This window comes from Meles meles, chromosome 2 (assembly GCF_922984935.1).
Source record: "Meles meles chromosome 2, mMelMel3.1 paternal haplotype, whole genome shotgun sequence".
Classification (NCBI taxonomy): Eukaryota; Metazoa; Chordata; class Mammalia; order Carnivora; family Mustelidae; genus Meles; species Meles meles.
In genome coordinates, this window is record NC_060067.1 from 193964708 (window position 1) to 193987121 (window position 22414).

At 38.7% G+C, this 22414-nt stretch overlaps 1 protein-coding gene across 1 annotated transcript; it reads right to left on the bottom strand.

The window, feature by feature from the left end:
* Positions 1-3791: 3791 nt before the first annotated feature.
* On the bottom strand, positions 3792-16550 carry TLR3 (toll like receptor 3). The gene is made up of 6 exons (XM_045998109.1): positions 16173-16550; positions 14378-14493; positions 11562-12015; positions 9357-9548; positions 4687-6539; positions 3792-4262 (listed from the first exon to the last, which is right to left on the bottom strand). Exons 3-6 carry the CDS (start codon positions 12003-12005, stop codon positions 4034-4036), a joined length of 2718 nt encoding a protein of 905 aa, XP_045854065.1. The 5' UTR covers positions 12006-12015; positions 14378-14493; positions 16173-16550; the 3' UTR covers positions 3792-4033.
* Positions 16551-22414: the final 5864 nt, after the last annotated feature.

Below are 22414 nucleotides of genomic sequence, written 5' to 3' on the forward strand. Positions count from 1 at the left end.
AAAAAAAAAATGGTTGGAAGCTTGCAAAAGTACTTCAAGGAACCAGCTGAGCTATAGATATTTTAATTTTTAAATACCTTGGAAGGTGTCATGGATGCTGTAGTGACCGGCTGAGATCTCACCTTCGGGACCTATTCCTCCAGATGCCCGGGGAGTTCACTCCTGCTGCTTCCCAATTGAGCTCCTCCTTTGGAACTGCCTGTGGGCAAAGCTTTTTGCTCAAGGGCACGCTTCCTCCCTAGGACTGCCTACATCCAATATTGATTGGCTGAGATGAGGGTAGAGTGGTTCAGCCCCCTTTGTGGCGTGAAACCTGTAGGGCCATTCCCTGTGGGGTCTGCTAGGACCTCTGCTGCAACCCGTGACTGCATCAGAGTTCATCATTCTCCCTCTTCCCAATCCAGTTAATTTCACTCCCTCATAAATCAGAGCACACCCCCAAACCTGCTGCATGTATCTCCCCATCCCAGGGTCTATTTCCTGGGGAACCGACTCAAAATAAAAGGGAGATAAGATTTCAAAACTGGCTACCCAGCCATTTTCACACAGACCCAGAATAGTTCCATCATGGAAACGTCCCATGACTCCTGCCCAATGAATGCAAGATGGCTTGTTGAGCAGGTGGGGGGAAAGTCACACGACAGCATTAGTTTCTCCCTTGCACAGGCAGATTGAGCAAGGCTGAGGACTTGCAAGAGCTAATAATGGCTAATTATCACCTAGTGTAATTAGCAACTACTGACCCATTGGTTGGTCTTTTTTTGGGGTTACCTTAATATGGATTTCCACATTTGTAGGAAAAAAATATGTGCTTTAAGTCTCCTGTGATGCGGGAGTATGCCTGGCCGTTGGACTGTCCAGTTAGAAGTTACATCCTCTATTCAACTAGTTGTCACATAAATCTAAGTCATGGTCACAGGAAGGAACATTATTATAATTTCTGGTTTTGCCAGCTGAAACCCATAAAGTTACAGTTTCAAAACACCTGACTCCTTAAATCTAAATTCATTTGCCAACGCTCTCTGCAACATGGTTGCCTCCTCTGCGGTGCCCCTGTGACCATCCAACACCAAGGTTATACCTCCCTCCCTTCCATCTTACTGTTCATTCTGCTACTGCCTCCTCACTCAACGAAATCCTACCCACTTTGAAGGGTCTGATCCTCTTCCATGGAGCCTTTTGTTCAGGTCCATCTTTGATAGTCCCTTCCTACCCTATCTCTTCTTGCCTTGCTTTCTACAACGTGGCTCATATCCTATCATGTCCCATCATGCTTTGCACATGGCAAGGCCCATGTAGCTGCCCCATGAATACTATTTTTCTAACGGCTGTATTAATATATAATTCATATGCCATAAAATTCACCTGTTTTGAGAATATGATTCAATGATTCTTGGTAAAAACTCACAGGGTTGAACAATCATTACCACATTCCAATTTTATTTATTTATTTATTAATATTTTATTTATTTGACAGAGAGAAATCACAAGTAGGCAGAGAGGTAGGCAGAGAGAGAGAGGAGGAAGCAGGCTCCCTGCGGAGCAGAGAGCCTGATGCGGGTCTTGATCCCAGGACCCTGGGATCATGACCTGAGCTGAAGGCAGAGGCTTTAACCCACTGAGCCACCCAGGCGCCCCCACATTCCAATTTTAGAACATTTTCGTCACCCCAAAAAATTCTTGCACCACCTGCAGTTCCTCCCTATTCCCATCCCTAGGTCCAGACAACCAATAGTCTGCTTTCTGCCTCTACAGATTACCAGAAATATTTTTTAAGCTCTTCCTATGGAATATTCTTTACATTTTCCAATGACCACCATCACTCACTATTAAGTTCCCCTTGCAAATAACCCAAAGTAGACATTTGAATAATTAGAACTTGTTAAATAAAACGGCATGGAAAGCCCCCCTCCTCACTAACAAATTGATAGCATTTATTTCTCATTACAATCAAACTAGGTATCATTTTTAGGTAAAATCTAAATTCCTAAATTTATCTTTAACTCAATGTTGATTCAGCTGGAATTTGTTTTGAAAGTGAAAAACAGGAAGAAGATGGAGTGAACAGATATACGATGGCACCTTGAGAGCAGTCAAACAAGTCACTTTGCTCTTGGAAATTGAATAGGTCAGACAAACATCCTTTTCTGCACTTCCCTTGTTTGGAACCCCAGGGACGAGGACTCCCCCTGAGAACAATTATAAAGGACAGCTTAGAGAAGTTCAGGATGTTTCTTCCTGTGTAGGTCAGACACAAGTCAAGACTCACATCTTTTATTAGCTTGACTTATATTCAGTTAAATGGGCCATCTCTTGTGCATCTCCTCATCTATTCAACAACTTCAAAAAAATTACATTTGAACTCAATTTAAATTGTGGCCATTTGATCAACTATCTTGTAGGCAAATACGTAAGAGAATGAAAGCCTTTTCACAAACTGATGAAACATTAATTCATAATAAAAATTCACTCAGAAATATTCTAATGAAATTGAGACCATTGATACATAGATAACATACAAAGCACATCAAGAAAAATAGTCATTGTCAATCTTACTTTGGCATCATAAAAATTTAATTTAATTAATTTATTTATTTGCTTGTTTGTTTGTTTATAGTTTATCATGCCAAAATAGAACAAGATTATTTCACAGGCAATAAACACATTTTAACAAAAAAAGGCTATAAAACAATTGTCTCATGGGCAAGGCTGATGTATAATGAGGAAGTGAAAATGAGTCCTCCACACATTCACATTGTTCAGAGACTATAGACTCTTTCGGAACCAACAATGCAGTGAAAATTACTTCTTGCAGGGTTCTGTGAGCTTAGCCCTGAGAATACTGAACAATTTCAATCAAAGTTCCAAAATGCGACACCTCAAATATTCCCTAAATTTAGCAAAGAGGTGCTTCTAATATAGAAATTAACTCAGCTTTATCATTTCAACCCTATCTTATATTTAAATATCAGAACTATAAAAGTTTTAAAAAGCTCTGCTTGTCTATTTCCATAATTAGATTCTTTTCAATGTAAGACAAAAATAAAATTTAAAATAATAGTCTTTCTAGAGAAGGACTAACATGTACACAGCATATTTTACATGATAATAAATTTCATGTGAATGTACCATACCACAGTCATCATTAATTATATGGGATTATTTAAGATTTTGTTTATCATCATAATTTTCAAGATCAGGAGTCAAAGAATCCCAGTGGGACCAAATGATTTGACCAGGGTCATCTCCTGAGTCTGTGACTAAGAGAAAAGAATATTTTATTTCCACAAAGCCAATCCACTAATTAATGTTCAGGAAGCAAGCCTTTCTGTAATCCCCCCCCTTTTTTTTTGGTAATACTTCTAAGTAAGAGAATTGTTTCTTCTAACACCTACGGCAGAAACCCAAATATCAGGAAAATATAAGTATTTATTAAAATATTTATTTTACTAAGTGATCAAAATAAACCGCAAATGTTTTCTGACCATGAATCTGTATATTAAAATGGGATTTAACACTTAACAAAATCGACAGTGAGACAGGCACCACTAAAATAAAAGCCTTCCAATTGAAAAAATACTATACCTAAGCTTTTAAAAATTGGGGTATGTATTTTAAATTTACTCTTTTACAGTTGAAATAGATTTGGATTGTATCCACCAAAACCTTATCTCTTATTCTACTATGAATGCATCCAAAAAATCTCCAAATGTAATGGTCAGAAACCTTCTCATAATTCTAAATTTTCTTTAAATGAGTAATGTTTTAAAACTTTCTTAAGTTGTCTTAGACCTCAGTAACCAACTGTGCATTCGTTTCTAGAAGATATTCTTCTACGTTTATTTTGGGTCCAATTAACTCAGCTGGTGATAAAAGACCAGCAATAGAGAGAGAGAAGAGACAGAGTCGTGGGACAATACTCTCTAAATATGAATAAACAGGTCGACATTATTTTCAAATAAAGCCTAAATTGACCGCAAAACTTTTTAAGTTGGGAAAGTTACTCCTCTGTTACCTTAGTCTTGAAATAAATTTAATGTATTGAATTTCTGGATCCAAGTGCTACTTGCAATTTATGATGAAAGGCGTTTACCCGTTCTTTCTGAACCGGCCAGTTCAAGATGCAGTGAGATTTAAACATCCCTCTTCGCAAACAGAGTGTGTGGTTCAGTTTATAATCTGGAATTTCCTCAAGAAAGATCAATATAATGGAATCCAGATTTTGTTCAATAGCTTGTTGAACTGCCTGGTGCACCTTGAATCTAGGAAAAAAATTATAAAATATGTTATATATCAGTATACAGATTTTTTTTCTTTTTAAAAGATTTTTATTTATATATTTGAGAGACGGATCACAAGTAGTCAGAGAGAGGAGGAAGCAGGCTCCCCACTGAGCAGAGAGCCCGATGCAGGGCTCGATCCCAGGACCCTGAGACCATGACCTGAGTTGAAGGTAGAGGCTTTAACCCACTGAGCCACCCAGGCGTCCCTCAGTATACAGATTTTAACAGCCAAAAGCTCACATATCCTCCTTAAATTTGTTTTCATCTGTCCCTAATAATCAGCTTATTTTTTTAAGAAATTTATTTTTAAAATTCTTTGAGCTGTGAGTCATAATGTAAGTAATATTTAAAAGCTCTATCAAAAAAATAAGTACACACTTAAAAGTTCACAATGTTCACCTACCTTTTGCATAATGGATCTTTTAATAGATTCTGTGTTATAACAAAAATAGTTTTTCTGCTTCTTTTGATGCTATTAACAATTGATTCAAGTTCAAGGACACCTGCCTCAAAGTCCCTCTCTTCGAGACAAAATTTGAGAGTTCGATCTTTTTCCTCCATTGGAGAGAAGTGTTCCCAGACCCAATCTTGATCTTTATAGGCATGAATTATATAAGCTGCGTATTCAAACTGCTCTGGCTGTCTGTCTATTTCTTTGAAACCAAGAATTCGATGCACTAAAACATTCCAATAAAAAGATATTCTCCAGCCTTCAAACTGGATGAGCAGTACAATAAAGATAAAAATCAATGAGACGCTGGTATTTATTATGAAAAAGAGTTCAAAGGGGGCACTGTCTTTGCAGGGTGATACATCAAAAAGCATCACGGGGAAACCATGATATTGAGGGGGAGTATTGCAGAGATAATGGCTTGATAGCTCAGAGATGTTCGTATGGGTCTTGTTAATCCAATTAACGAACCAGGCGATACTTTCACAGGTACAATCGAATGGATTAAAGCTCATGTCTAAATTACTTAGGTTCTTGAAGACTGGCCCAAAGACGTTCTTCTCAACTGATGTTATGAGATTCTTCTGAAGGTTCAATGACTTTAGAGATGTTTGATCATCAAAGACAGATGGTGGAAATATGTTTAAATTATTCAATCCTAAATCAATGCTCTTTAATTCAAACAAGTCCTTGAATACTTCTGATGGGATCTCATCAAAGCCATTAGACTCTAAGTTAAGAATGCGGAGGTGAGAAAGACCCTTTAGAAAATGAACAGGACCACTGGGGTTTGCATGTTTCCATAGCCTTGCTAAGTTGTTATGCTGCAAATCCAGAACTTCTAGTTTCTCAAGACCCTCCAACAGTTCAGCATTTATGTTCGCTATATTGTTGTTGCTTAGATCCAGAATAGTCAAGTTCCGAAGAGGATGAAAAGGTGAAGGGGAGCTGTCTGCATTTCTAAGGGCCACTCTTCGGAGCATCAGTCGTCGGAGGCTTGGAACCAAGGCAAAAGAGTTGCTAGTCAGTTGCAGGCATTTGTTGTAGGAAAGGTAGATTTCAACAATATTTTCTAGACCTCTCCATTCTTGGCCCGTGAGCTCTTGCCCAATTTCATTAAGGCCAAGGTCGAGCATCTGTAGGTGGCCCAACCAAGAAAAAGCACCACTCTCTATTTTTGAGATTTTGTTTTTGGTTAGATTGAGTGTGACTAAAGGAGACTGAGCGAGGGACAAAAATGTTCCATTGGTTAAAGTTCTCAAACTTGCGAAGGAGTTGGAGAGACTTAAGTGCTTTAGCTTGATCAATCCCGTGAACATATTGCTTTTGATGCCTGGAAGGTTGTTGTCTCCCATGTTAAGATACTCCAAACGTTCTAGCCACTGAAAGGAAAAATCATCAATCTTGGGCTGCGATGCAAGGGAAATGCTTTTTTTAGCAAAAGAGTGTCGCAAATCCAGGTATCTCACATTGAGAAGCCCATAAAAGGAACGAGAAAACAAATGCTCTATATTATTATACTCCAGGAAGAAATGTTCTAGATGTGGAAGCCAAGCCAGGGAATCATTCTCAATCACTTCTAAGTTGTTGTGGGAAAGATCAAGTAAGGTGAGATTCGTGTGCTTTAGTCCAAAGAAAGTCATATTGCTGGTTCTGTACAGCTGGGAGTTGCTCAGGGATAGATTCTGAATGCTTGTGTTTGACAGTTCCAAACAAAGCTGCTCTGTGAGGCTGGGGGTCAGCTGCGCATTGTTCAGAGAGAGGCCAAATAATTTTCCAATTGTGTGAAAACACCCTGGAGAGAACTAAAGGTGGAGGGGAAAGGAGGTTAATAATCAAAACTCAGGGGCATCTGATGACTCTTGAAAAGCTTAAACAATTCTTTACTTAGTCCCTTTCCCCTTCACAGTCTTCTCTGCATTTCTTCCCTAGCCCTCCACCACACAACTCCTTACTCTCTGCCTGCAACACCCACCTCTTGTCCAGCCCTTACCTTTGTGGGCCACTGCTTACCTTCCACCCAGCACATAAGGGCCTTTTCTTTAGGGGGCCTTCCCTGACCTCCCAGTCTAGGTGAGGTTCCTAGTGCTTTCACTTGATCTCACTGAGTGTAATTGTGAGTAATAAGCTATTTTTTAAAAATATTTTATTTATTCATTTGACAGACAGTGATCACAAGTAGGCAGAGAGGCAGACAGAGAGAGAGGAGGAAGCAGGCTCCTCATGGAGCAGAGAGCCTGATGTGGGGCTTGATCCCAGAACCCTGGGATCACTACCTGAGCCAAAGGCAGAGGCTTTAACCCACTGAGCCACTCAGGTACCCCGTAATGAGCTATTTGTAAAGTCACCGCTGGGGCAGGTCCTGTTTCAGTCTTGTTCTCAATGAACATGATATGAACGGGTAGATTGTATTATGAAACAGTGACGCACATACATACCCTTCTGTGACTCTGAGTTCCAGCCTTGCTTTTTGTCTTTCCCCTACGGTTTTTCCTGCTGACTTTCCTTTATGATCATGCCTCCAGCTCCCTCCTGCCCTGTCCCCACTCCCTCACCAGGAGCCTTGGCTGCTGTGGGACTCAGCACCAAAACAGAGAACAGAAGGCAGGAGAGAAGGAATCCAGAGAGGGGGGTAGCCAGTGCTGGGTGTGGTTCGACACCAGGAGAGGCTCAAACGCCTACCATGTCATTTGTGAGATGTTAGGGCTAATGGAAGAAAAGGCAAAAATGGGGAAGAAAGGGACTGTATCATAAGAAAGGGGAATTGGACTACAAAGCAGGAAATTATTATATTAATGAGGATGAACTTACATGATAGCACTATTTTAAAGTAATCAAAATTGAGTTTTTGAATCATTCTTAATGATATGGAGAATGTTCATGATAGGATGTTACTGTTAAACAGCAGGATACACTGTTGCACAGGGAGATGATACGGAACGGAAAAGTTGTCAAGAGCGTGGGCTCTGATCTAACACTGCCAGAAACCCAGTTTGGTCACCAGATGATCACTGGTGAGGCCTTGGGCAAGTTCCTCAACACTTCCTCATCTCAATGAGTTAGTTAAGAAAAAATAAAAATAAAAAAATAAATTATTAGATTAAGAACCAGTAGTGCAATGGTTTAAGCAAGAAAGGCCTGGGACAAACAAGGCAGACACACAGATTAAGAATCACTATTCTAGATAATAAAAATCAATTTGATGTGACATACTTTCCATAAATGTTATTTGCCTTTATTTTTGCACTAGTATCAATATATAAAAAGATTATTTCAATGAAAATAAAAATTTCTATGCACACAAAAAGAATAAGTTAGTTATAGGATTATATAAATATATTTATAGACACACAGTGTATTTTGAATTTGTACTCTGAAATCCACTTGCTGTTGTTTTTTCTTATTATCACTTGGAGAAAAGCTGGAGATAAAAATACCCATACGCTGGGGCGCCTGGGTGGTTCAGGAGGTTAAGCCTCTGCCTTTGGCTCAGGACATGATCTCAGGGTCCTGGGATCGAGCCCCGCATCAGGTTCTCTGCTAAGCAGGGAGCCTGCTCCCCTCCTTTCTCTGCCTGCCTCTCTACCTACTTGTGATCTCTGTCAAATAAATAAATAAAATCTTTAAAAAAAAATACCCAAATGTTAACATTGGCTGTCTCTGGACTGTGGACTTTTAGATTATTTTTATCTCCACCCCCCATTATTTACATATTTTATAAAACTTCTACAATAAATGTTCTAAATAAAAAAATGCTGTTCAAAACTTAGTATGAGTATTGCATAAAATGTTCATTTGTTGTTTGTTTATATTTTATTCTCTCAGAACCAATACACAGTCCATTTTTATTCCGAAAATTAATACAGCTTTTAAAAATCTGACTTAGTTTATGGCTTCCAATATTCTTATTCTCAGCCTCTAAAGGAATAAAATACAAACATATCTGTATGTGAAAGTAGTTAATGAATTGAATATCATGGATCAAAGAGAACGTCAGTTAGTTATATTCCATTATAAGAGGATTTTTATAATAATCTAATGCTAGTTATCATTTATGGAGCACTTACATGCCAGATACTGCTAAATTCGTTACCATACAGCCTATGACATAGTGTTATGATTATACCAGTTCTACAGCTGGGGAACTGGAGCATAAAGAACTTGAATAATTTGCCTGATTACACAATTGTTAGGACAGAAAGCCCAGATGCGGAGCTAGCTAACCCAACTCTAAAGACTGTGTTCTTAACCATCATGCTATTTTAATTCTTTCAGAGATTTTGTGGGATAAATAGTATTGTTTCCACTTTACAAATGAAGAAAGTAAGACCCAGAAGGGTTAAGTAGGTTCTCCAAGATCCAAGTACTGGTGTGTAATTGGAACAGGGGTTGTAACCCACTTCTGTTACACAGCAGAGCCCCAGCTCCTAACTGCTACCAGAGTCTCTCTTACTGTGACAATGACATCAATGGCCCCAAGTAGGAAGTATGATTTCTGGGAGACGTGGCAAACCTTATCACCCCTTTCTCTAGAGAATCTTTAAATTATTATCCACGTGACACAGTTAGGGACTGTCCACAGTTAAACGTAGAACACAAAATAATTTTACCTTACTTCTTACCTCTTTAATTGGATTTGATGACAACTCTAATTTTTTTAAAGAAGAATTACCGAGGAAGTCAAGTTCTTCAGGTCTCAGTACTTTAATTTTATTATTTGATAACAGAAGCTCTTGGAGATTTTCCAGTTGGAGTTGACTTCCTAATTTAGTAGACGACAAACCATTATGAGATAGATCTAATTTGATTAAATTCTGAGAAAGAAAAAAGATGGATATGAGTTAGAGTCTGGCCTCCAAAAACAGCTCCTTTTTTTTTTTTAAGATTTTATTTATTTATTTGACAGACAGAGATCACAAGTAGGCAGAGAGGCAGAGAGAGAGGGGGAAGCAGGCTCCCTGCTGAGCAGAGAGCCCCCAAAATAGCTCCTTTAAATGTACCTGAATCTTAGAAATAACTTAGAAGTAACAGCAAAATGTCACCTATTATTCTATAGAAAACTGACAGTAGGATTAATAAGAAATCTTTGTTCCTTCCATGTCGATGCAAGTGGTAGGTATTCATCCTTTCTGATGGCTGGGTAAAGCAGAGAAAGACAATTATCACATGGTTTCGCTCATATGGGGACCATAAGGAATAGCACGGAGGACATTAGGGGAAGGAAGGGAAAGCTGAAGGGGGAGAAATCAAAGGGAGAGATGAACCCTGAAAGACTACGGACTCTGGGAAACAAAGTGAGGGTTTCAGAGGGGAGGAAGGTAGGGGGATGGGGTTACCCGGTGATGGGTATTAAGGAAGGCACATGTTCTAATGAGCGCTGGGTGTTATACACAAATAATGAATCATTGAACACTACATCAAAAACTAATGATGTACCGTATGGTGACTAACATAACATTAAAAAAAAAAAAAGAAAAAAAATCTCTGTTGTGATTGAAAATACTATTGTTGCAAAGGCTTTGTTTCTTACTGCAAGAATCATTTAAAAAAGAATCATTTTATTTCTCTTACCAAAACAAAAGGACTTAAGCTCATTTATTCATGATATAAGGAGTATTCATAATAATAATTTCTTTATGATGTAAGGAATATTCATGTGGCTTACCAAGCACAGAGTGTCATGCATCAGCCTTGAAACTAAACAGAAAAAAAAGAAGAAAAAATTTTCTTCTTAAAGAAGTATGAGTAGAACTTTGTTATCCATGAAATCCTAAAAAGATTTTTATATTGAGAAAGATGGGTAGTTATGCAAGTTTTGCATCATGACTAGTACAGAATATTCATTTTTGTTTGTTTAGTGGGTGCTGTGGGACATTGTACCACCCTTGTGCTACATTTTAACACATAAAGTCAGCTCAGGTGAAGGTAATGAAAAGCTGATATATATTAGGGCAGAATCTTATGTAACACATAATAAGCAGGGTAAGAATTTTATTCATGTTTTAAAAATAAAAGAACATTTTGCCGAAGATTACTCTAACCAGATTTTGAGGACTTTGTGTACATGACAATTCATCTACTTCAGCATCGAAGGAGGCACAAGAAAGAATTTTCAAATCACTAGCAAACAAGTCATTTTATAAATGTTTCTAAGCATATTTAAGTTTGTACACTAATTTTGGGACATGAGGTAAAAGAATGCCAAATTTTTTCTAGGTCCATAAAATGAAGGAGACCGAGTTTTAAAAATGGCTTTGGTTTAAGAAAAGTGCTTAATAATTGTCTCAGATTGAGAGACAATAACATACATTTTCCCAGATGCAAAAGTCAAGTAAAGTACTGGAAAAAAAAAAAAAAGATGGTGGCCATTAGTAAAGCGATATTGTAAAGAGGTTTCGTAAATCAAGAGTACATAATTTTTTATTGAACAATTTGCTTTATCATCCATCAATTTGTTAAATTCATTTAAGTCAGAATTTGGATATGGCATTTTTTTTTTTATTACTTCAGGTACTTTATTTGCTGTTTTCCTCGTGGTATATTCTGATTCTTCTCTGGTTATGACAGATCAGATTCTTTTTTTATCTCCACCTCTTGTACCTAAGTTGAATTTTTAATGGGAGGGAGCAAGAGAGGCAAAGTTCCTTAAAATTAAGACTGAAATTGATTTAAGATGCTATTTTCCCTTTTGAAAACATAAACGGCCATACTTGCATGTGGGGGCCCCCTCTTCCCACTTGAGTGAGATTAGTTTTCTTATTCTTCACCTTGATACTGAGATAACATATTTTTAACTTCTTATAGGGAGATGAAACTTTCCATCTTACCTTCAGGCTTTGAAAGGGATTGTTTTGAATTTCCTTGATGGAATTGGACATTAGGTGGAGTTCTGTCAAGTTCATGCAGAAGACAAAAGTTTGGTCTGAAAGGTGAGATAGCTCATTGTGTTGGAGGTTCAAAATTTCCAGCAGGGGGAGTTTTTGGCACAATTCTGACTCCAGTTTTGAGATGGTGTTATAACCTCCATCCAAGATAGTAAGTTGGCTATATCTTGTAAAATTGGCAGCTGGTAATCTTCGGAGCTGATTATGGGTGAGATTCAACACTGTTATGTTTGTCGGGAGGTCATCAGGCACTTGAGTCAACTTCAGATGACTGCAGTCAGCCACTTCGTGTCTAACGACACATTTATGGGTAGAGGATGTACAGAGAACCCACAGGGGCAGCTGTCCCCAAAAGAAGTAGATATAAAAAGGTGAACTCTGGCTCATGTTCTCCCTTCTAAAAGAAACGTAAACAAGTAAGAGACAACATTAGTAACATAGGCTTTCATAGGTATTGGTATATTCCTTGTAAAACAGAGAACCCAAAGTGACTATGTATGATCTTTTTACTCACAACTTCTACAAAATACAAGTATGTATTATACAATCAACATGTCAAATGGAAATAATTCAAATAGCACAGAAGTACAAAAAGCATACAAACTCCCTTTTCACTTTCCACTTTTCACCTTTACTCCAGTTTCAATGCAGCGTCTTTAAAAAATTTTTTTTAATTTAAATTCAGTTAATTAATATATAATGTGTTATTGGTTTCAGAGGTAGAGGTCAATGATGCATCAGTCTTATATAACACCTACTGCTCATTCCATCACGTGCCCTCCTTAACGTCCATCAGCCAATTACTCCATTCTCCATCCCCATCCCCTCCAGCAACCCTCAGTTTGTTTCCTGTGATTAAGAGTCTCCTACATTTTTCTCCTTCTCTGATTTTGTCTTGTTTTATTTTTCCCTCTTTTCTCCTGTGAACTTCTGTTTTGTTTTAAATTCCACATACGAATGAGATCATATGAGAGCTGTCTTTCTCTGACCGACATATTTCGCTAAGCATAATACCCTCTAGTTCCATCCATATCGTCGCAACTCAACGCAGTGTCTTGTTGAAAGAAGCACGATATATGATTTCATTTTTATAACACCAAGATCAATTAGCTTCTTAATCATACTCTTGGGTAAATGGCTGGTTTGGAGGGATATGTCTGACACCTTCTCTTGGGTTATCATCTTGGAATCCATTCCACCATGTTCCTGGGTTAATGTCACTATCGTGGATTTCAGTACCTTCTTTCCTGAAATATTTTTGTTTTGACCAAAGTATCTGCTTGAGTAGTTCTTCTCCCTCTTTCCCCCAAATATTTACAGGAGGTTTTTATCTTTCTTTCTTTTTTTTTTTTTAAAGATTTAAACATTTATTTATTTGACAGAGAGAGAGAGACAGGCAGAGAGAGAGGGGGAAGTAGGCTCCCTGCTGAGCAGAGAGCCGGATCCCAGGACCCTGAGGCGGTGACCTGAGCGGAAGGCAGAAGGTTTAACTCATTGAGCCACTCAGGCACTCTGAGGTTTTATCTTTCAGCTTCTTGAATATCTGTTTTTGTTCTTTTGTCATATATTTTGATGTGTAGGCTATCTGAGGCTTGGAATACTTTTTTAAAGTTAAGTTTTTTGTTGTTGTTGTTGTTTTGGTTTTTTGACAGACAGAGATCACAAGTAGGCAGAGAGGCAGGCAAAGAGAGAGGAAGGGAAGCAGGCTCCCCGCGGAGCAGTGAGCCCGATGCGGAGCTCGATCCCAGGACTCTGCGATCATGACCTGAGCTGAAGGCAGAGGCTTTAACCCACTGAGCCACCCAGGTGCCTCTCGAAATACTTTTTATGCAAAATCATGAAGGCATTATTCCATTGTCTTCAATGTCTTCAGTATCCACTGTTGCTAAAAAGAAATCATGCCCATCTAGTTTTCTTTCCTTTATATAAAAGGAAATAAAATAAAGGTATATAAAAGGTATCTACCTTTGCTTTACTCTGTTTTCTCTTTGAAAGTATCTTTTTCTTTATCCTCAGTAATGTAAAATTTCACAAGGATATTTCATGCTAAATCTTTCCTCTACAATGTAGCTATAGGGGCGCCTGGGTGGCTCAGTGGGTTAAAGCCGCTGCCTTCAGCTCAGGTCATGATCTCAGGGTCCTGGGATCGAGCCCCGCATCAGGCTCTCTGCTCCGCAGGGAACCTGTTTCCTCCTCTCTCTCTGCCTGCCTCTCTGCCTGCTTGTGATTTCTCTCTGTCAAATAAATAAAATATTTAAAAAATAAATAAATAAAATGTAGCTATACACTCTAAGGCATTTTCAGTCTGAGGATTCATGTCTTCCTTAAATTTTTAACTTTCTTTTTTTTTTAAGATTTTTAAGATTTTATTTATTTATTTGACAGAGATCACAAGTAGGCAGAGAGGCAGGCAGAGAGAGGAAGGGAAGCAGGCAGGACCCTGAGATCATGACCTGAGCCGAAGGCAGAGGCTTAACCCACTGAGCCACCCAGGCGCCCAATAGTGGTTTTACTTTACTTTTATTCTAATCTAGTTCTCAGAGATAGAACAAAAGTCAGTTTCTATTAAGAAGTTTATGGCCTTCCTAATACTGGCATTAAGTATTGTGAAAACCATACCCAATTTTTATATTTATAGGTTATGACAAAGATCATAGCCCAGCTAGGAGGCCCCTCATCAAACTGTTCAGGTACATGAAAAATTTAGAGCTGAAAATGAATACATTCTGGAAATCAGGGACTAACTTCCCAAATCTTACCTCTCTGAGAGCCTCCCAAACCTCTCTTCCTCGTACTCTAAGTGCTTCTACTTCTACTCACAACTCACGCAAACAGTACTGCAATACGTTCTCCTCCTTGTCTGGGTGACATTTCTCTGTTATAGAAGGAAACAGAGATCAGAATTACTGAAAAGGATTAATCTATTTACAAAGAATATCCCTGAAGGACTGAAAGACATTCCCAGATCTGAAAATACATTCATCACATGGAAAAGTACATCACCAAATGGCAGGTAGGAGGAGTGAAAAAGGAAAATCCACAGAGTGAATCTTAAGAAACTTCAGAATTATGACCATTCGAAAGAAAAAAAAATCCTAAAACCTTCAAAAGGTTTTACTTCCAAAAGAAGATCCTGAATGGTAGAAAACTTTTCATTAGCAACATCAGCCACTAGAAAACAATAGCGATGAGCTTTCAAAATGATCAGGGGAAACAATTTCGAACCTAAAATTTCATTTCTGCCTGAACAACTCAAGATAAGGGGCAAAGCATTTTGAAATATGCAAAGATTCAGTAAGTTCATAACTATGCAAACTGCATGCAAAAATTATCCTGGAATTTGCTTCAGGGAAATAAATGAAAATACAGTTAGAGGATGAAACAGAAGGGAAAAAATTGCTATTGTACGAGACAGAAGCAAAGAAAGCTAAACTGATGGAAAACAGACACTCAGTGGGGCTTGCAGTTTTAGAAAGGCCTTTCAGGGCGCATAGAATTACATGTATCTGTCCAAGTGAGAGATAATATTGCATCGGTCTGGAGCCAGACTGGATGGGAGTTAGAGCTAACCCCTGCTTAGTTTGGGTTCTCCATTTTGGTTCGTACACTTCACAATATTTTCTTCCCCTGAATGTATACAGATAACACCTAACTGCAGACACACACCAACACACAATCCTATTGTGAAATGGGGAGGTAACTTCCTGAGCTACTACTGCTCCAGGCTGACCAGGATTTCCTCCAACTTGCCTGCATTTGTCAGTGCTGTGGGAAATGATCCTTCTGATCTTTCCATACATCTCAACATCTATCCACTTGTCACTTTCCTTTATGAGGTCAAAGGAAACCACTTTTGTACTCCCAGGAACACCTGAAGTGTTTTCTCCTTTTCAAGCACAATATCACAAAATGCAAGCTCCTGTCTCCTTTCTGGCCAACAAAACTGAGAAAAGGAGAGAAACTCTTTCAAACTCACAGGGCTCTGTAACTTTAAGACAAAGATACGATTTAATTAATTAATTAATTAATTAGAGAGAGAAAGGGCACCCGAGCAGGGGGTTGGAGAGGGGAGGCAGAGAGACAGAGGGAAAAGGCGACTCCCCACTGAGCAAGGAGTCCCAAGCTGGGCTTGATCCCAGAACCTGATCTGGAATCATGACTTGAGCCAAAGGTAGACGCTTAACCAACTGAGCCACCCAGGCCCCCTCAAAGATATGATTAAAAAAAAAAAAAAGACTATTGCAAAACGATCTACATAAATTTCCTAATGTGCTTTTCCAGGTCCGGAAATCCACAAAGGAAAAAAAAATTCATTATTGTACAAAGTATTGGATCATGTTAATTATAAATTCCTGCTATTACATGTACTCTGAGTTACCATACACTTCTCCCCACACTTCTATCATCTCTCTTTTCCTTCAGTTCTCCTTGTTGATTCTGACTCGATTTCAAGCACCAGATCAAAGAAAGACCAAAGAATGCTAAAACCGATGCGCAGTCCCAGCTCTAGCCAACAGGACAGACCCGATCCCAGTAAGAATTTTAAAGATCTACCTTCATTTACTCTGTAACAGCTGGCCGTTCCTTTTTTCATTAGTCCAAATCCAGTCGTTTCCACTAGGGAGGGGCGGCATATTGGCTGCAATCTTGAAAGTGAAACTAAAAAGGAGGGGGAAAAAAGGCAAGCTTCTTACAGTTCTTGGATTCTAACAAGGGCAAAAAGGAAAAAGCACATATCACATATCAGCAAGAGAAATACTAAATTGCTTCTCAAAAAATGTCTTGCTTTTCTGCTTTGGGTACAGTCCCTTGGGTTTTACTAAAAGGGTCACAGATTTAGCAACAGAGAAGTTGAAAAAAGTGGGAGCTCCCTTGGTGTGGGCAGGGCTAGTACTCTAGAGGTTAGCAGGTATCTGCAAATGAATTTTTTTTTTTTTTTTTTTCCGGAAGACTGACGCAGAACTGTCAGGACCTAGTAGAGTGTGGTCAGAGTGAGAAAAAAACCTCAATCCCTAATCAAAGCTGAATACTTTCACTTCCCTTATCTTCTTAGCAACCCAGGAAGATAAGTAATGCGGACATTAGCCTTTTGATCCAAGTAGACACCTAGTTCACAACAGAGGAACTGCTTGAGGGTGCAAAGCCAAAAGCCAGTCCTAACTCTGCCCGTTTCCATATCAGAGCCTGTTAGGGAGCAAACACAAACCCAGAGAAGTCCATTTTCACCACTTAGTTGTCAGTAAGCTTTCCTGACCAGTTAAAGGAATGTTCTTGTCAGGGAAAGGACACATTTCTCGTTATTGATATAATAGGATATAATGTTATCAACTATATTGTTATATAGCAAAATAGAACACTTAGAAGGAACTGTAGAGACCATCTAATTTAACTCCCTTGTTTGAGAAATGAGGAAACAGCACCGTGAGGGATTTGCCAAAGGCTATACCGAAGTTAGCATAATGCTTTGTTATTCAAACAAGTTTAGAAATAAAACAGCTTGGATCAGTTAAAACATGCCCTGAGCTTGACTTGATTGAAGAATTGAGGGCAAGAAAATAGGTCTGTATCATGATGCAAAATGTCTTCTCCTTGGGCCTCAGTCTTAGTTGGAACCATCCTGTGGTCACTAGGCTCATGGCCGTGCTTTTCTGATTTTTCACTTATCTATAATATAATACCATAAGCAAACAATTGCCCTGAGTAAACCGTGGTCCCTCACATCTACCTATTGCAACATGTGGTAAAACATTAATAGTATTCAAAAAACTTTCCTCTCTGTGAGCTCCTTGAAGCCAAACATGGTATGATCTCTGTATTACAACTCTCCAGCCACCCTTCCAGAGTAGGCTGGTTCTCTGGCCTCCAATGAACCAGGCTCCTCTTCAGCATTCAGACTTCTGCATGTTTTTTTCCCACATTGAAGTTGGGCTTGACCATGTGACTAGAGTTGGCCAATAGGACATCATTAAGTATGAAGTGAGCCAAAACTTGATAAGCATTTGTACATGGGCATTCACTGTCTTCCTTTCGGAACTCAGTTGCTGTGTGGTAAGAAGCCCAAGCTAGCCGCCTGCAAAGGCAACATGGAGAAGAACTAAGAGTCTGGCCAACAACTCCACTGAGCACCTAGGAGACAACCAGCCTCAACTTGCTGTCCAGTGAGTAATGAGTAAGCCATATTGGGAGCAGATCTTCCAATCTCAGTTGAGTCACATGGAGAAGATGCCACATAGAGCAGAAATGAGTTGTCCCCAGGTCCTGCCAAAATTATGGAAGAGTAAACAAATAAATGACTGTTGTTGTTTTAAACCCCTCCCCCCCAAATTTGAGTGTTTATGTTATGTATCATTAGATAAATGAAACACATTCCCTCTATAATCTGACACACCCATCTCTTATGCTTTATGACTCTGTGAGCATACTAAATTTTCCATAATGTTGATTGAACTAATGAATGGCTTTTTCCAAATACTTATCGATCATCCCATAATGCAACAGTTTACATCCAGATATTACTAGTCCTTAATTCTTGCTAGCTTCTGAATACATCACAAGTCAGTTTCTCTCCACCGTACATTCCTTGGTTATGCATTAACTTATTTAGCTATTATGGTGGTAGGTACTATAGTGACAAAGCTCATTTTTCCCCTTTTAAGAGAATTAAATCAAAGTTGTGATATATGCCCATAAATGTAAAATAACAAGTCCAGAATTTATTGGTGTTTTGTAGTATGCTAAATCAGCGAATCTCAGAATATAAATAAAGCTGCATTATTCCCAGGGGAGCCAAGATCTATAGAATTCTAGAAGCCAAAGTCCTTTAAATTTACTAAATTTTTACTGATTTTACTAAAATCTGTATATTTTATAGTTTCTTCCTTCAACTTGAGTGAGCACTTGCTAATGAAAATTGAATAAGATAGTATATGCAAAGAGCCTGAAAGAATGGTTTGAAAAAACAGCAAATTTCAGGGGTGCCTGGGTGGCTCAGTGGGTTAAAGCCTCTGCCTTCAGCTCAGGTCATGATCTCAGGGTCCTGGGATCGAGCCCTGCATCGGGCTCTCTGGTCAGTGGTGAGCCTGCTTCCTCCTCTCTCCCTCTCTGTCTGCCTCTCTGCCTAGTTGTGATCTCTGTCTGTCAAATAAATAAATAAAATCTTAAAAAAAAACCCCAGCAAATTTCAGAGTCTGGCAGTTATAAGCCAATAGTAACCAGTAACTTATTATTTACAAATTTGTGGAACTGAAGACCCTCTGTCCTTCTCTGCCTGCTCCTAGTAATAATTCTTAATAAATTAGACATTGTTTTTTAAAGGACAATTGCAGCCTTTTTAATGCTAGGCAAAGAATTTTTTGATGATTGAAGACAATGTATAATCACTAGGAAATCTATTTACTTTATCTTAAGATTTGTAAAGGAAGGCTTAATTATAGTTTTCATAATCATCATCATCTATAAAACTAGACTACTGAGGGCTCCATGAGACACTGTTTACAATTTAGACACGAAGATTGCATCATTGCAATTTCTGACAACATATATAGGGAGCTGAGATTATGGGGAAAACAGACTATGTGAAAAGAGAGGCTAATAGCAGACAGAATAATTATTCTATTGACAGATTCTATGAGGTCCAAATAGAGAATTAATTATTGAGGAATATTTAAACTTGAGTCAGCACCGAATAGCCAATTGCCGGGGAGCTGTTGGGTATTTAAGAGTCTGCATCATGCACAGGTTTGATTTCGCGTAGTTCTTAAGAATTTCTGCAATAAATTGGACTTATCAGTCTTCCCTGTGTCAACAGGAAACCAAAGTAAGACTATACCTTTTCATCAGTAAAACTTCTCAGGGGTTTGTAATGTGATTAATGTACTATGGACCCAGATAAAGAGTTAAGTTTGCCTCAGAGCACTAGGTAAACAGGCATTTTAAATTGTGCTCACTGGTCTCCCTTCCTAGCCTCCTTTTGGAAAGGACATGATCCTACTCTGTACCATCGGAAATTCTAGCAGGCATTTCTTGCTCTTTTTTTGGTTTTTGAACTCTTTCTCTAGCATAAAGGTACAGTTCCTCTTACCAATGTCATTTCCATTTCTGCTCATTGACTTCAGCTGTTTTAAATTAAGCTCATCCAGACAACGAATTCAGCAAGAACTTTGACAAGGGAGGAAATCACACTATGTCCTTTCCACTACCCTAACACGTACTGAATAAAATTAAACTTGAACTTCCCTTCTGAAAAAGGAAATCAGCATCTAACACATGGAGCTTCTGGTTTAACCTAAACTTACTTATTTAGTAATTTTTCAAGGTAGTTGAAAAGGGAGCTTCTGCTTTAACCTAAACTTACTTATTTAGTAATTTTTCAAGGTAGTTGAAAAGTGGTGATAGCTTTCAGTCTGTTATAAATCTGTGAAGTCCTTTAGATTGAATGGGGGCTCACTCTCCTTTATCGACAGTCTCATGATTTGGCTAAGGGTTCTTCAAACCCTATGCCTTGAATTTAATATTCATGTATTAAGATAAAAAATAAAATTCTATACCCAACTTCATTTTCATTCTACACTTTAAACATCCTAATTAAATTTGATAAGCTGCTGTCCCCTGGGCATCCAAGGAATGGTGTCATAAATGACAGACAAAATCAATCACACTTAACACTTAAGAAATTTCAAAGTATCAACAGCAACTAATAACTTACTATAATCAAATTGAACTGGTCTTTGGTGAGAACTAATGCTCATGTAATTGATCCTCATTTTATAATGCAAAATTTGAATCAACAGGGAAAATTAAAAAGAAAGCTCAGAGTTGGAAAGGTTGCGCAATTGTTTTTGACCACACTTTTTGATTCCCACCTAAGAGGAAGCTTAATCTGTTTCATGAGATGGTTTATAATAAGAATATGAGAACTGGTCCTTAAAAAGTGAGAAGTAAAAGTGGAAGAAAGGTGGGGCAAGGAAAAGTTTCCTGTGATAAAGATATGGAGCTAAGATACACAAACCTAACAACGTTTGGAAGGCTCCAATACAGAGTTTATGGCCAATATAAAATACTAGTCTTATTCTTTACTTTATCTAGAAATAAGCCCATATAAGAGTTGAGTATATACTTTAACTTCATCAAAAGAAATATTTTGCCTGATATGTTGTTTAATTTTTCAAAGTAATTATTTTAACTACACCAAAGCTCCTCAAGGGCGTGATATCAGCAAAATGCCAAACTAGAAAGTTTCAATCCCTTATTTCATGAAAACATCCAAAAACAAGAAACTAACTTAATTAATGTTACAGTAGCTGTGAAAAAACAGCCAAAGATCTACTGTAACCAAGTGAATTCCCTATCAATAAAAATTTACCTTAAAAATGATAGGAAATTTAATGGAAATTTTACTCACCATTTCCCTACTCCCTCCTGACTCAGCACAGTCTTCATCTAGGAGGGGCAGCAGCTAAATTCCCAGCTGCAGATCAAACCTACTGGCAATGTTATACCCATTTTGGGGGCTTCCTAAAAGACTAGTTTTCTCATCTAATTTGAATCTCAGTCTAGGGGAAAAGCAGGAGTCAGTGTTTGTGAAAGCTTCAGAAAGATTATATATACAGAGCATCTGAGGCAAAAGATGACATGTGGGGACATACAGTAGACCATGTAGGTCCCTCAGGAGAAACTAGAATGAGAAACTGGAATAATATCCCAAATATCTTTGGGGTATTAAGACATTCAAAAATAGCCATGTTTATGGAGGAATTGAGAGAGCCACACACAAGCCCAAGCAAGAGGCATTCTCAGAAAAGACCTGAGTGGACTTTGAGCTTTTATCTTGGGCTTATCCCTAAGCTCAGAACACATAGACCCAATTGGTGAAGCACTGCCCCTGTACAGAGCTGGTTTTCAAGGACTGGGAGAGGTTGCTATTTTTTTCAAATGCCTGATTTTCAAATAAAAGTCATAAGGCATACAAAGCAACAAGAAAACATGGCCCATTCAAAGGAATAATGTAAATCTCCAGACATTCTCATCGAGAAAGCACAGACATTGGATTTACTAGGCAAAGACTTTAAACCAGCTTTCTTAAATACGCTCAAAGAGCTAAAGGAATGGGAGGAGAGGAAGATAGGGGCACAGTGGGAGGACCCTAGGCTCATCTCACCGCACAAACACAACCAGATAACTACCATATCATCTTAAATACATCAGAAGTCTACCCGAAGACTGACAGAACAAACTCCGCAACCAAAGGGAGAGAAGAGTCATGCTGGCGAAGGTAGGAAGTGCAGGGATGTGGTTTAGGAGAGAAATGGATCAGTGATACTTCAGAGGGGAGGGAGCCATGGTTACAGAGAAGGGTGAAGGGAGAGAGAGAGAGAGAGAGAGAGAGAGAGAGGAGAACACACAAGGGAATGTACAAGTAGAACATTTCCCCAAAGCTATTATCTTGGAAAATGAGAGGGGCTGAATTTCCTGAGTTCTTGCAAGCAGCAGAGCCTAAAGCCTGGAGTTTCAAAGGTCAGCAAGTTTGGCTGAGATGGAGCCCTGATGGCACAGCACTGCTCCTGGAGAGAAGGCAACCAAACAATCCAAGGGCATATGGCATGGGAGCACTGAACTGAGGAGCACCTAAGGCACACAGCAGAGAGAGTATTCGCTCTTCTGGGAGGGCTTTCCTGAGAGGCAGCATTCACAGAGACTCCTCCCCAGGAATAAAGGAGCTGGCTGGTGCCAATTCCTTCCCCCACACGTCAGCATAAACACAGAACCACATGACAGAAGCAGCTCGGTGCCAACACTGG